This window comes from Ictidomys tridecemlineatus, chromosome 5, assembly GCF_052094955.1.
Source record: "Ictidomys tridecemlineatus isolate mIctTri1 chromosome 5, mIctTri1.hap1, whole genome shotgun sequence".
NCBI classification, from domain to species: Eukaryota; Metazoa; Chordata; class Mammalia; order Rodentia; family Sciuridae; genus Ictidomys; species Ictidomys tridecemlineatus.
This window is the reverse complement of record NC_135481.1, coordinates 53,191,153-53,207,603: the sequence shown is the minus strand read 5'-3', so window position 1 is coordinate 53,207,603 and position 16,451 is coordinate 53,191,153. Positions and strand designations below refer to the sequence as shown.

Here is a 16,451-nt window from a genome sequence, read left to right as displayed (position 1 = left end):
AACTTAAAATATTTTGGAGATAGTTGAAAAACAAGTTTAAGGCACTTATTTAAAGTGTACAAGTGACTCATTTTTATTATTACTCATGCACTATAATAGTCTGGAGAGCAGCAGGTTGCTTGAAGATGCCACAAATATTCTTTGAACACTTCAATAAACACAATGTAAACACTCACTTTAATAATGTTTCCTTTGTCAACCAAAACTGAGTGCATTTTTTCCCTGCCCCAGGCTGAGCCATGACTAGCTGTGTAGCAACAGCAGAGTGCTAAAAGAATTTTTCAACAGTAATTTGCTTGTTCTAATTTACTTTTCAAGGTTGATGATCAGAATCATTACACTGCTTGCAAAAAGATCTATTTCTATTAATTTGATCCAGTCATTCCTCTTGTTCTCATCATATTTAGTTTCCCTGGCAGCTTCACCAAGTAAGTTAATTGAATCAGAAGTGCCACCAGCACTCCAGTTCTAGTTTTGTATACAAATGAATTTCTATGTCCTTTAGAAACAAATCTGCTACTCCCATTGAGAAAGTATGGGTTTCAGACATGAATGACTCATGTACTTCCACACTATGGCGATGAAAATGTTGCTTTTTGCTCTTCAAATATAAATATTCTTTCTAGTTGGTGGACAATAATACCAACAATAATACTGAAGTGCTATCTGTTCCATCCTTTTAAAAAAATAAGATGTTTTAAGGTGCTTTTTTAAGCCTGAACACAATCATCACTCATAAACCCAATCAAGAAACTGAAGTCTCACATAATTTTATATGATGCATGTGGACAAAGCAAGGCTTATTCCAATGTACACTATTCCAAATGCAACAAGAAATAAACTAGCCTCAAAATCTTTAAAACATTTCAAAGTACCTAAATATTTTCCCAATCTTCTTTCTGTGAGAGAATATGTTTTATCATCAAATATTTATAGGACCCTAGTTAAGTGACATGGAAAGCTCACAAGAATCACGTTTACACTAAACACAACATGTACAGAAAAGAAACTCCTCCTTCAATCCCTGGCAAATTAAGGGTTAACAATATAAATTGGATCATGCTTGCTTTGAGATTAGACATAATGGGCTCTGCAATTTTGAAAGGGAAAAAAATCACAGGCTCAAAAATAGATATAGTCATTAATTATCTCTTTATAACCTGCAGAGGGCACTCAAGTCCCTTGAAGGAAAAGGTAAACATTTTAAGAGGGATAATAATAATTTGAACATTTTCATCATTATGTATTTACTAAATAATTTTTTAGAGAAACCATCATTTAAAAGAAGGTCATATAAAGGAAGCATACAGTTTGACTTTAAAATTTTTTAAAAATTTTTTTCTAGTTGTAGATGGACAGAATGGCTTTGTTTTATTTTTACATGGTTCTGAGGCTTGAACCCAGTGCTTCATGAATGCTAGGCAAGCGCTCTATCACTGAGCCTGAGCCACAGCCCCAGCATTTAAATGCTTAATGCATTATTCAACATGCAGATTTTCACTTCCTACTGGAAAAATGGCAGCAGGTAGTTTCCATTTGTGCACATTCATCAATCCGTAAATGCTTGTGCATGTGTTCTGCCACTACACTGACGTCAATTACATAGATTAGACAGGTCCTTAGAGATATCAACCTGGATTCCAAAGTAACCTGCTTACAAGGCAGGACACCAGTGAGATACTCATGCCAATTTTTTTGCTCCAAGCAATATGTGGACAATAATATTAACTCTATAAAACAGTTGATGAGGAAAATTAGAAGCTAGTTGAAAAGCTTTTAGCTCTTAAGAGTTTTAACCAATTTGTAAGACTAATCTCATGAGATCCTTGACAATTTTCATTTTAATGAAATTTTAGTTAATTAATGAAATCCCTTCATTAATTAACTAAAATTGTGTTTGGGAAGATATTTAGATATTTTACTTTAAAATATGTTTCTTCTTCTGACATAACATTGAAATGTTTCACAGGGAAACCTGCCAACTCAGACACACTAGCATTGAATGCATTATATAAATACATACACTCATACATATATGTGTACATAAATATATTCTATGAAGGCATATTTTAAAATACACTGCAACATTTTATTAACTAGATACTTAGAGCATGAAATAGTTAATTATTAAAAACGCTTGTTTCTCAGAAACAAAGCCATGGGATCCTGTATTCCTAATGCCATCTTATTATTTTTTTCTCATCCCCAATTTTGTTGTGATTCAATAACTTGCTACCAAAAGGTATTTAGAAACTGGTTATTAAGTTGAAACTAGAGAAGGTTGGTTTGGCATAAACTTAGATATAGATTTTTTTCTTGCATCATTTCAATTTATAAATTAGAACACAAAAAGGTTTAAACCAAAAAAAAAAAAAAGTGTTAAGAAGCGGTCTGAATACAACTTGTATTGCAAATTGCTATTAGAATGATGAGCAATTATAAAACATTTCTAAAACTGCTTTATTTATAAAAACAAAATTTATCATTAGTAAAAATTTAATCCTTAAAAATAAATTTGTTACAAAATACATAAATACATTTAAAGGTCTTGTAATATACTTCGGTAAATCCTCTAATTTAACATCTTGCAAAAAATTACTAATGTTAATAATAATTAAAAAAAGTGAATTGAGAAACATAGCATGAAAAATCTGACACTTTTTTGTCAAATTTCAGAGAATATTTCAAAGTTTACATTTGTGAGAGAAGAGGTGTCCAGAAAAATGAGAAAAAGGCAGAAAACATTTAAAATAATTTATAGTATTTTGGCAATATTATTTACCTTTCTTTTTGAAAAAAATCATTCTGAAAATGAATGCAATTTTTTAAATGGGAATATAACAAACTCTCCTAAAGAAAGGAAAATTTAATAAGGATAGCTTTCAAATCAGCAGTCTTAAGATGGATCTATGTATTACAACATGTTTTCCCCAACTGGATTTCTTCACCACATACCATGACATTTTCTAGTGGTGGTGGAGGTGATGGGAGGGGTGAGAAACTATGCAGTTTAAGGAAAAAGAAGCATTTTCCCAACTGCAGTTGTTGCCACTCCTTTGATTTTTAAGTTATCTCAGGGCCAGTAAGTATACACTCTTAATACATGAAACAAAATAAAAAGCTATACTTGGAATGTATTCTTTGTTTCTTCTTTCTTCAAAGCCTATGCTTCCTAATATCATTGTTAGGTAAAGCAAAAAGAAATGTTTGTTCTATTACGTAAGAAATAAACTTCATTTGGTATTCAATTGACTTTCTAACTTAGCAGACAGGACTTTACATCTTCAAATACTGAAAATAAATTGCATTCTTGGCCCTTGCTTTAAAAGGTTATAGAGAATAAACGCACACCCTGGTAGTGTTCTAGTGATCTCCCTAATCTCAGTTGCACTTTGTCAGAACGAGGTAACTGGTAGTTAAGTGAAATACCCTAGATCAAAGGGGGATTAATCACCAACTGAATCCTTGCTGAATAAACCTGTCATTCAAGAAAATTATTTCCACTGAACTTAGCAGAGGATTGAAGGTATTTGCATAACAGGGACCAACGTACTTCAGCCAGGTTAAAAGGTTCAGAATTCATCCCATGTTTAGCTTTTTGCCTCCTTTTCCTTTCAGCAGCCTGGTACAATGGTTTCTAATCTGATAATACAGCTAACTATCTAAATGATGTCAGAACAGGAAAGTATTGCAAAGTTTGGATGAGGGATGGATCAATTTCACTTTCAGTAACTCCTAAATCTGATTTGTTGGAATTTAAGATGTAATCCTAAAAAAGTCCCTTAAACCTGAGGACTGTTTATTAACATCCCTTTTTTGACCTTTGTCTTAGGAACAACTATTCTGCTGTGGCAGCAGTCCCTGAAGGTTTTGGATAATTCCACCTACCTACTTCCCAGTGGTAGCAGAGAAATCTATGAATGTATATGAAGTATTAAAAATATTAAAACCAAAATGAGAAGACAAATATTAACACTTTTTTACTATGCACAATGTCTGCTGTTAAAAATCTTAAATCACACAATGAATAAAACTATAATAATTTAAATATAGTGAAAGTATTGAGTTGTCATGAAAAATTTTAAATATTTTATTAGGCAGAAAGTTTAATAAAAATAAAAAAACATTCTCATAAGAATTCCTGATGAGCCTATTTACTTCAAACTTGAGTTGATTATTTTAAAAGTATACCACCAAGATATTGCCTAATTTCAATATTGCTGACTTTAAAAAGTTTTAAAATATTGTTTAGTAAGAAAAGTTTTTACCAAAATCACGAACCATCTTTTCTGGAGTTCATTTTCAGAAATTTAGCTATTTTTCCTTTTGCCTTTGGGATTTAGGGAAGAATAATTACCCATATGATAGACATCAAATTTCATAATCATATTTTGGCACTAAAAGGGAATTTAGAAATTTTCCATCTAGAGCAGGACTGACACCATCCAAATCTTTCACTAGAAGTAGTTGCTCATATTCACTGCAAATGCAAAGCATCTTTCGAGTTAAAAAATGCAAAGAATAGTTATCAAAGAAAATGAATAAAATCCGTAGTGAGATAATTTTTTAGAAAATGATTGAAGTTTTAACCCAAGAAAGGACTCTTAGAGTGTCTTATAGCTTAGAATAAGAACATGTCAATCACGATTAAGCTTCTGGAATCGGAATCCCTTTGAAATGCAGCTGTTTCTTCTTTAATTGTGGCAGCGGACTCTGAAGAAAAGAAAGGTCCAGCCTTAAAGATGAGTAAGGAATACAAAATAGCTCAGGATTAGTTGCGGAGTTCAAAGGTCGCTAATTACACTAAGGAGTTCCCAGACACAGGGAAAACATTAAACAGGTCACCTACCAAACGGGAAACAGACTTTGTCTTCAGAAATTATCCTGAAGTGACAGGTTCCTAGACAAAATCAAAAGCATCATAGTGTGCCCAGCTGATCTTGAAGGGATGAAAACATGAGTTGGTTTAGTTCTGTAGTCTTGCTGGAATGGAATGGCAACAGATGGCATGGGGTTCTCCATCATCTCTATACTTTTCCAGTACTCCTCAGATTTTCCTTAGTTTTCTATAAATGTCAAATCAAAGTCTATTGGTTTTTCTAATTTGTTCACGAAGAAAGTTTTGCTTAAGGAATTATTATGTTGAATCTCTGCCTACTCACTAGATAAATGCCTCTTGCCTACCTTAGTGTACTTTGCTAATAAGCATTTGAATAATCGAAATTTCCAAATGGCTCTATTAGCACAAGTACAACATTAAGCCTTGAGTTGAAGAGACATAAATAACTTATGGGGAAATGTTCTTTCAAAAGGAAAGTTTTTACTACTGATTATCTATGATTAAGCTACAATAATAAGTTAAAGTCCTGGTCAGACAGTTATTCTTCTTTGTTACTTGGGATAATTTTGAACATAGAACTTTATGTATGATAATGCTTTGCAGAAAATGAGGGTTTATAATGAGTAGGATTGACCTTAATTAAAAAATCAAACTTCAAATCCTAAGTTCATATGCACTATCCCTTCAAATTATTATAGCTCTCTTTTGAGGAGTTAGCAGCTTTTTCTAAGCCTTTTCTGAGAAGATTCATTAAAAAACAGAACCCAGAATATAGTTGAATTGAATATTAATCTGTAATGCATATTTTTTATAATGCTTTTAAATTCTATTCTGTAAAAGAACTTTGACATGAACTAAGTTCTTAGGATCTTGAGATTACTTTTTTCTTGGTCACTTGGAGTCCAACTTGACAATGAACTGCTCTGAAAACAGAATGTGACATCTAATTATAGAAACAGGTAGAGAATAAAGAATATGGCTAATGGTTTCTGAAAAAATAAAAAAAAATATAATAAGAAAATTAGAAAGACAAATTTAAAGAAAATACACTATTATGTAAGAATAAGAGTAAATGATACTCTACCCACAGAAAGGTTTTTGAGTTTTTACATGAATTTATTCATTAATGGATTTTAATTTAGTAAAATAAGGAAAAAGCAATATTATATCTACCTTTATCTTCAGAAATTGGCTGAAGACATTATATAATTGCAAAACATTACATTATTCTGCAGGTATCCCACACATCTTTATTTTTTAAAATATGCCTATAGATATCCAAAGCAAAATGTTATTATGGCAGATTAACAAGCTTACTTAAAATAAATAGAATTATGCAGATTCTTTATTAGTCAATGGGATAGTTCTGATTAAGAACCGGTTACTATTTAAGCAAGTCTCCTTTGTCTACATTGGCTGATTTTTCAAGAGATTTATAGTTGTTTCTAATTTGGTTGCTGATATTCTATACCAGCACAATGTACTGGGAGATAAGTATTTTTTTTTTGTATTGGGGATCGAACCCAGGGACACTCTACTACTGAGCTACATCCCCATTCTGTTTTATTTTAAGACAGAGTTGCTGTAGATTGCTAAGACTGGACTCAAACTCATGATCCTCTTGCCTCAGTCTCTCAAGTCTTTGGGATTACAGGTGAGTACCACCATGCCTGGTTTAGTACTTAGGTTTGAAAGAACAAATAGTTGTCTTGCATGTCAGGTACAAACCATTGGAATAGCTGCCTGAAGCTCTGCACTGAGAAGCCTGAGGTCTTACCCAGGAAGGCTCACAGTAGGAAGAGGGTTGTGATTGATTAGCAGTTATCTGCTATAGGGGTGGGAAGGAACATGTACGGCATGTTGACCCAGGATGAGTCTTCAATAAGTCAGAGTGAATCACGAATTCTTTGTATTCTGAATCACAGTGACAGAAAATTTGAAAGGGTAACAAACACAGGAGATATTAGCCTTTACAACAATAATATTATATAACAATAATGATATACTACAATAAAATATATAATTATATATTAATGCTATGATATATAACATAATATGCAATATATTACAATAATGTTATGACAAAAATATCATAATATATTGACATTCTTTCAAACTATATCAGATTAAAAAATGTCAAATATGAATATTTTATAATTAAAATCCTTCAAATTTTTTCACTTACAGGTTATATGAATACACAATAGATATAAAAACTATGATTTCATTTATGCTGTGTTACTATTGTATAAATCCCATTTAAATATTAAAAAAATCACAGTAATAGTGATCCATAGGTTACTGGAGCAGGGGCTTTAGAATTCCAGATGTAATAATCAGAAGACACTAGTTTCCGGTCTAAAAAAGGGAAATAAATAAATAAATAAATAAATAAATAAATAAATAAAGTATTTCATCTTAGCAAAAAAACAGGAGAGCAAAGTCATGATTTTTTGACATTGTTGAGTGCAATCATTTCATGGCAATCCTTTGAAATATTCATTTTAATTTTATTTTATCAAGGCTTTATTATTTATTTTTACCACTTAAAAAATGTAAGCTCTTTAAATCTTTGAACAATCCATCTTTGAGCTTACATAAAATATCTCTTATTGATGCCAAGTCTGTAAATTTTTTCCTCACATTTCTCCTAAATACTATTTCTTATGAATCATTAATTGTAAAATATTTAATTTTTTTGTTGGTTTCCCTTCTCTAACTTCTTCACCACTGTCCTGATTCTGGTCATCTTATTCTTTATTCATTCAAAGTGTCAAAGATGTAAACCAACAATCAACTTTCTAGCAACATGATAAAAAAAAGTGGCTTTGCTGGGTTTTCATTATAGTTCTGATCAAATGTAAATAGCTTTGCAACTTTAGTCAAATGGCAATTTCTTTGAACTAAACTTTGCTGATGTGTGGAATTGAGATAGTAATGCTTCTTTGGATTTAGTCTCAGGCAAATTATTATTATTGTGTATATGTATATCACTAATTATTTAATTCAGCCTTTTCTACCTTTCTTCTTAATATTGCAAAGAATAGTTTGATCCTCAGTTCTGCCATCATTACTAGCTATGTGACCCTCTGTTTCATCAGTGTCCTTATCTGTAAAATGGAGATAACTCAATATAGGATGCTGTGAGGAGTAATGAGTTAGTACACATAAAATAGAAACTATGCTGAGCACCTAGTAAATAAAAAATATTAGCTATTAATGAAATTAGCATTATTACTATACTATTTTCAGAACAAAGCTGTTAATTTTGAATATAGACTTTATTGCCAAGATGATGGCAAAATAAAGGTTTCACATGGCTGCACAAATTGGCTGTCACTGTCTGAAATAACCAGAGTTAGGAAATAAAGACTAGTTGTAATGATCCATTTAAAATGAGCTCTTTCAATATTTTGCATTAATAAGCAGGTGTATAAGTGAAACTTATTCTGTATTATGCTCTCTGAAAGTTACATGTTTAGTTAATACTGACAAAATACTTCAAATGTTCTAATTATTAAAAGACAATATATTTCTCATAAATATTTTAAAACATCGGTCTGTTTGTACTTAGACAAAGATACTGATTGTCCAATATTATGCTTTCATAAAACATAAATGCACTATGAATACTCTTCTATAAATTCATTTAAAAAATACAAACAACAACAAAACTGATGAAAAAATGAGGGAAACCCCAGGGAGGTGAGAAATGAGCTTTTTCTGGTTTTACTAGATAGAATATGTTTCTGAAATTCACAAGAAATTGCTTAGATTCCATAGTTCCAAGTTCTTTAATTCTTTTGAAATATTCAAATACAAAGTCTTGTCCTATTCTTTTTATTTTAGGGACCTTAATTCTTAGTTTAAAAAATGTTTATTTAAATACAGAAATAATTTTTATAAATTAGCATCATTGTTATCTAAATATATACATATGATAGCTTTATTCTCTTCAATCTATAAGGCAAAAGGTTCTCCTTAACTTTATCTAATTATACCTCATTCTAGCTACTTTTCTATATCAGCCATGTGTATTTGATCTGAATGAAATAATTTTGAATTCATTTATAAATTTCTTTTTGTCTAGCTATGTTTTCATATAAAGTATACATATATGTATGTATAAGATATATATACATATATATATTTCACAACCAGTAAATCCATTGAAGACAGGAAATCATCTTTACAACTTGCCTAGTGGTAGACTAGAGAAGGTGGGAAATAGTGTTTATTGATTATAATATTTGCTAAAAATTACTTAAGTTTTTAAGTAATAATCATACTTACCATCTATTGAATCTATATTATATGCTAAGTGCTTGATCAGTATAATCTTACTTAAACCTCATAACAATTCTAAAGTAATTTATTTCCACTTTAAAGATAAGGAAACGAAAACTTCAGGAAGTTCACTGAAGCAACACAGTCAATAAAATGTTGGAGCCATAGCTTGAATCCTTGTTTGTCCAATACCAAAGTATGTAACCTTGTGAACCACCTTTAAATAAGAGTTTATTATAACCAGAACAAAGCAAATCTGATTTTATAATAAAGCCCATCCCATCTTAATCCTTGCTATTCCAGATCCTATTTTAAACTGGAAAAGACTGAGGGCCATACAAAGTTCAGAAAGTGTTATGCTGGGGTGGATAAAGTCAAAATTTTTACAAATTGGGATTATTCTCCAATTTCTAAATTCTGTTGTATTTTAATTTTACCTTAATAACAACACACCACCATTTAAATCTCATTAAGTTAGTTTGAATCTGTACAACTTACATGAACTTATTTTTGGTTTTCCTGATGCAAAAACTTGAACTGAATGTTGATCCGCATAACATCCGGTAAGTGTGTAATCTAAGATGCTAAAATGAAGCTAGAAAGAGAAATGTACTAAACTGAAGTGATTAGTTGGTAAAAATGATGATCACATTTTTTTCTCTTGATATAACTTAAAAAAATTCATCTCACACAGTTCATAAAATAAAAATCATAAAATATTGAACTTCAATTATGAGTATACGTATGTTTAAATATGTACACACATACTCTCTTTCCTTTGCTCTGAAGCCATTTCTTTGTAAGGCTTCCATTATAAAGTGCTTAACACAAACCAGGCACTTCACCAATATGGACTCTAATCCATACAGTATCATTTTACAAATAAGGGAACTGAGGTTCTGAGATGAAAGCAATTAATATCCCAATATGTAAGCAGCAGAACTGGCATCTGACCTCAGACATGGCTGACTACAAAAGCAGATGTTCCTTCTGCTAGGTTGTCTAATAAACTACATACTCTCTTCTATCCCAAGGGCTATGTGATTGTGATATATTTTACATCATAATTCTTTTATAGGTGGGAATATATATACCTTTTAGTGAAATAAGAATGTAATTACTAAAACAGAAACATTAGCTTATCTGATCTTTGGAGAGAATGGGCTGCACTACTTAATTTTCTAAGAAACTGAAATTTAACTCTTACAGAATTGAGCTTAGAAATTTTCCCTTCCCTCACATAAAAAAACTTACAAAATGTAATCAATAGTTCCTAATTTCATTGATAATGTGAGGTTATCACTGTAAATGCCAATTATTATACTGTCCTATAATAGAGTGAGGCAGTAGCTTCTTTGAAGATAGGATGCCTGAATCAAAATCACATTCACAGGAAAAAGTTTATATCTTACATAGTTCTAGTCTCCTTTTGCTGTGGTTCTCTTCATCTCTGCTGTTAAATGATCCTGATTTTGCAATACCATGTTATCTTTTCTATGCTTTTATTTTTGGCAGTGCTGGGGATCAAACCCAGGATCTCATGTGTGATAGGCAAAAGCTCTACCTTATATTGATTTTTTTTCCTTTCTTCCCTGTAAATTTCTCCCATTTTTCAAGTTTCTTCTTTAATTGCTGGACTTATTGATCACATGCATAGGATGTTATTTTTAAATCTTAACATATTATTCCTGCTGCAACTCAAATAATTTTTTATATGTATTTTTTAGTTGTAATTGAACACAATATCTCTATTTTAATAATTTATTTATGTGGTGCTGAGGATCGATCCCAGGGCCTCTCACATGCGAGGTGAGCGCTCTACCACTGAGCCCACAACCCCAGCCCCTCAAATAATTTTTGATAATACGGGGTTTATGCTTGCTTGTTCAGTGTAATTCTGAATGCTGGAAGTTATGTATGACAAGGTTGACTTCCACATGACTAAGATAACATAAAACACATTCAGTTCATTCACTGAAAATAAATATGAATTGGAAAGTGGTTAAGTGATGGAAATTAACAGAAAAATGATAATATCTACCTTTGAAGAACATGCAATGTGGTAATACTCCACATATTTTTTTCTGAAAAATTAGGACCTTTTATAATAATCTTTGAAACAATGCTAATAGATGTAGTTGAAGACAACATGGGGGAAAAAACCCAAATTATTGCCAATATATTTCTGATTTCATCACCAATTCCTCTAATTGCCTTTATGGTCAGATTTCAATCTCCTTTGATAGCATTTTACTTTCTTGTTACCTTTTTAATCACTCCATTAATTTTCCTCAATGGTTTTTCTGAATCTTTACCATTTTTCTTATTTTTTTCTAATCTTAATCATTTCCACTACTTCAACTATTTCTTCTCTGCAGGTAACTCCTAAATCCTTATATGCAGCTGAGCTTTTCCTTGAGAAATCAAGTTTTAGGTTTTTAGCTATCCACTGGACACTTGAATTAAGATATGTTGCTATTATTCAGTATCATATATATAAAGCTCACTCTTTCCCAATGTTTTCAATATCAATACTTTAGTTCATGTATATTCACCCATTCAGAAATATTTATTGGTAGATAATGGATTAGGTCTTAGGGATAAAACAATGGATAAATGAAATTCATATAGTCACTGCCCTCTTGAAGGTTCAAGTCTGGTTTAAATGACATACTTTTTTGAATAACACCATCTTTTTTTTAAAATTTTTTTTCTTAGTTGTTGATAGATCTTTATTTATTTTTTAAATTTATTTATACGTGGTGCTGAGAATTGAACCCAGTGCCTCACACATGCCAGGCAAGTGAGCTACCGCTGAGCCACAGTCCCAGCCCATAACACCATCTTTTGACTTGTTATTTTTTCTTGTCTCTATATTAGTGACTGAGATTTTATAATCAGTATGGCTTAGAGTAGCCCATTCTTTTTCTTTCTACTGATACAACACTAGTTCAACATCAACTTAGTACCTTTCGTTGTGCCACATTAATGTAGCTATAAAATATTTTTGATGTCCTTATTTTTTCTCACTTATTTCCTTCACATTCATTGCAGATTAATATTCACAAAGTATCACTTTGTACAAACCACTCCTCTATTAAAAAAAATATCCAAAGTTTTTATAAAAGAGTCACACCTTCTACATTTCAAATCTAAATTATGCAGTCAGTCTTATACAGTATGACACTTTTTAGCACTTGATCCTAAGTGTGTCTTGCTTATTCTTCACCCCTTTAAGTCTTTTTAAATTAAATAAATACAGTCAATCTTCAAGTCTCCTTATTCATGCTTAACTAGGCCTCAGAGTTTGCTTTAACTCTACTTTCCCTTGACCACCTTGGCCAGAAAGGCTCACTTCTTCCTTCAAACACCAAAAGCAGTTAATTGATGTGCATTATTGAAAAATCCAGAGAGTAAAGACTACATTTGACATTTTTCATAAATAAATTTTTAATTTGATGATTAAATGCTGGGTAGTTTAAGTTGGGTTATTTAGATGTATTTAATGATCTTAGTTGGGGTATTTAAGTATATTTAATGTTCTCCCTTAAAATTTATATTAATCAAAATAGAAAAATGACTAGTACTAACCAAAAAGAATAAAACAGAATCTAAAAAAGCACGTAGGCAGTCAAAAAGCACAGAATTAAAAACAATTTGCTGTAAAACATTAAAAATCAACTAGGTAAATGCAATTTAGAAACAAAGGAAGAAGTTCTGATGTAGTGAACCATGCAAATATGTTTACCTTTACATATGCTGTATCTCCAATACAAATCTGGTCAAATGGTTGTTTGTCATGGCTCTTGGCTCCAAAGGTTATAGTCCCAGAAAGACTAATTTCCATTGATTTGGGGAACTTCTGGCCTAAAAACACAAATCAACTATTTTTTAAAAAAGTAGAGCCTATAGCAAATGAAAGGGAAAAAAGATCAACAAACAAAATCTTGCTCACCAATAATCCAGATCAGTAAGCTTTTCTCTCGAAATACTTCAAGCTGGCCAAAACTAACTTTGTATTCTAATTGTGTAATTGGACCTCTTTACAAAGAGAAAATTGAAAAAAAAAAAAAGATCACAAATATAACAGCTTTAAATCAAATCTTGTTACTGTTACTTAATACAAAGACAGCAAAAAGGCAGATATGAATTCAAATTTGTAGAATAAAACAGAATAATAAGTACCTCAGAAAATACTAGAAACTGCATATATTTCATATTTCATGATATACATTTCATTGCTATTGACTTGTATGCAAAGTTCAGTGAAATTGCTAGAAATAAAGCCAGTAGTAAATAATCTTCACGGGGGTTAACTGGTTTCTTTATAATAACTAACAAGTTTAACTACAAAAGTAAAGACACATTTAAAGGTATCTATTTTTATGATTATGTTTTGGTTCAGAATCAGCATTCATTTGAGTAACAAAATTATTTAGTTCTTGAAAAAATAAGGTAAAAAGCAAATACAATTTGCTAAATACAATTAGGGGACAGTGGGAATCTACTACAGAAGGCAGACATCACAACATCATGTTATTTATCCCTACCTATTGTAAAAAGGTATATGAGCTTCACAGAATTCAAAATTATTTTTCACACTTTCATGAAGTTTTAAATTAACTTTTATTTTTAGTTGTATTTCTTCTTCTTTCATTTGATAGAAACCCAAAATTGGTGGTACAGGAACCTGAAAACAAACATAAATTTTTATGAAATTCTCAGGTTAATGGGTCTAAAATACTAATGGTAATGGGGGAGGGAGTTCTTGTGTATATTATACACATTACATTATGTGAATGTGCATATATACACACACATATACAAACCTAATCATTATATACAGATCTGTCTATGATACAGAGTGAGTTACTCCAACTGTTTTGACAATAGCAATAATGGGTCTATAAAAGGACAGAGATTCTTCTACCCCTTTCTGTTCCCAGACGAGAAAAGATGCCTTATAAAGGGGTACAATATATTCTTCCTCTCTTGCTCTTCCATATTCTCCTCTCCAAATTATTTGACCTAGAGCACAGAACATGTACTAGACATACTGATAAGTGCTGCCCTGCCCATAGTTCCTGATGTTCCATCTGTATTCTGTAACTGCATTCTTCCCACGTTCCTCAACTCAGGAGTAACGCAGAAGTAGCTTGACTGGTCATCAATAACTGACTAAAGGGGAAAAATTTTGTAGCCTGGGGTAAGCCAATCATTCCTATTAGTAGATCAGAAATAAGACATAGAGACTCTGCTTATATAATGTAGATCCTAGAGCTTTAAATCTTATGCAAGCATAGAAAGTTGAAAGAGGAGACAGAAGCAGAGATAAGACAATGTGGACTTTTGGTATTAAGTGATTTTAATTTTTCATATCCAATATGGTCTGGGTCTACCTCTTTTCTTGAATGACAATGAAGACTGCCTATTGTCTTCTCAAAATAATTTATCCTAACTAAGGTCTACTAACATACTGATTGATAACTAGGGCAGAAACAAATGGCACATTATAGTAAAAAACAGGTTGGACTTTGGGATTCTGAAAAATCTGGGTTTAAATTAAAGTTCTGCCATTTATCAGTTACATGTAAAACATGACTAAATCATATCAAAATCTATTCTGTGAGTGTGGACTTCCTCTTAGGAATAATAATAAAAAAATTTCCCCGTCAACAGAAGAATGGATAAAGAAAATGTGGCTTCTTACAAGAAGAATGTAATTGTGGCATTTGCAGGTAAATGGAGAATATCACGTTAAGCAAAGTTAAGCTAATCCCCACAAACCAAAGGCTTAATGTATTGAGATGTGAATGCTAATTCACAATAAAGGTGAGGTAGCTAGGGATTAAGCAGAGGGGAGTAAATGGGGGCGGGGGAATGGAGGTAAGAAGAACAGTAGAATGAATTGGACATTATTACCTATGTGCATATATGACTACATGACCAGTGTAATTCCACATTATGTACTACCAGAAAAATGAGAAGTTATATTCTATTTATATATGTTGTGTCAAAATGCATTCTACTGTCACATATAACTAATTAGAACTTACTAAAAAAGTAAAAAATTGTTGACTTTGAAAGCTTTTTAATGTTGTTACAGACACCAGAGATTAACAGGTAGTCTATTTGAAGAAATGAATCTTCATCTTCATCTCTCAAATATTGTCTGGTAAATAACTTCTGAAAAATTCTTGTTTGGACCAAGTGTACAAATGATTGCTTATCAATAATATTTAAAAAGATCAGGAAAGTCTCAAACTTTTCCAAGATTATTTACCTGGGAAGTATAGTAGCATAAATTGAATGACTCTAAAGGTGGAGTGAATGGAAATTTATAAGGCCCACTAAATGCAGAATCATCCACTGCATCAATGCTGCTAGAGGTCAGAATGGCAGAATCAAGAGAAGTCACACAAGGATGAACTAGAATATCTTGAAGTGGAGATCCATTGGTGGGGAGGTTCAAGCTGATGGTGACATTTGGCATGATTCCTTCTAAATCACACTGTAATACAAGCAGAAATGGATATTATCAAGATATTGGAAACATACACCTTCTATTTGAGGCTTTTCTGAATTTATCAAAGTAATTTCCCCCAACTGAACTTTTTTTTTCTGCAGGAACTAATCTATTTGCTTTCTGTTTTCTGATACTTGTAAGATGCTATAGTCAGGTACCAAGAGAGCCTTCATATACCCCTCTGTTTATCACTATATCTCTGAGAAAGAAATGTTAAAAGGATGGGGATGTAGAATACTTGCTTAACATCATGCACAAAGCCCTGGATGCCTTTCCAGGTATGGGGAAAAATGTTGAATCTATTCACTACTCTACATTCCTTTTGTAATCATATTTGTTCAGGGCTTCAATTTGTTATACTTCTAAAAATATATCCATTTGTTTTCCTGTCATCGATCCATCTTCCATTAATGTCAGAGCTATCTTAATGAACCACAATTTTTATTATATTGCATCCATGCTCAAAATGTTTCATTGTTTGGTCCCTGTCTAACTCTTTAATCATTTTCCACCCTATGAACTCTGTTGTAGACATAGAGGATTCTTGCATTTTCCTGAATAATTCATATTGTCATACCTTCATATGTACCATTGCATGTGCTGTTTCCTTCAGTTAAAATGTTTTTTTTTCTTACTATAAACTTTAATTCTTCATGTCTAGCTCATTTCATATTTTGTATGATGCCTTACATTCTGATTCATCACGTCTACAGCCCACCTCTGCCATGTGGATGCCTAGAACCTTCTTCCATAGATGACTTGGGTTAGACTATCAGTGGGAGTTAGTAATGAGACACA

The 16,451-nt window shown here is 31.7% G+C and overlaps 1 protein-coding gene across 19 annotated transcripts in view; it reads right to left on the bottom strand.

The window, feature by feature from the left end:
* Ap5m1 (adaptor related protein complex 5 subunit mu 1) overlaps window positions 1–16,451 on the bottom strand; it is a 58,868-nt gene that overhangs the window by 33,791 nt on the left and 8,626 nt on the right. For 13 of the 19 annotated variants that reach the window (XR_013438933.1, XR_013438936.1, XR_013438935.1 and 10 more), the window contains exons 3-7: window positions 15,411–15,638; window positions 13,678–13,817; window positions 13,083–13,168; window positions 12,876–12,994; window positions 9,626–9,722 (exon numbers count right to left, since the gene is read on the bottom strand). Coding sequence is in view for 4 of the 19 variants with exons in the window: in XM_005322739.5 (XP_005322796.1) it covers window positions 7,116–7,198; window positions 9,626–9,722; window positions 12,876–12,994; window positions 13,083–13,168; window positions 13,678–13,817; window positions 15,411–15,638 (753 nt within the window). In the remaining 15 variants the exon portion in view is untranslated. Of the gene's footprint in view, window positions 1–388; window positions 7,199–9,625; window positions 9,723–12,875; window positions 12,995–13,082; window positions 13,169–13,677; window positions 13,818–15,410; window positions 15,639–16,451 lie in introns of those variants that run through there. The other 6 variants (XR_013438946.1, XR_005729901.2, XM_078049957.1 and 3 more) reach the window with 3 other exon arrangements.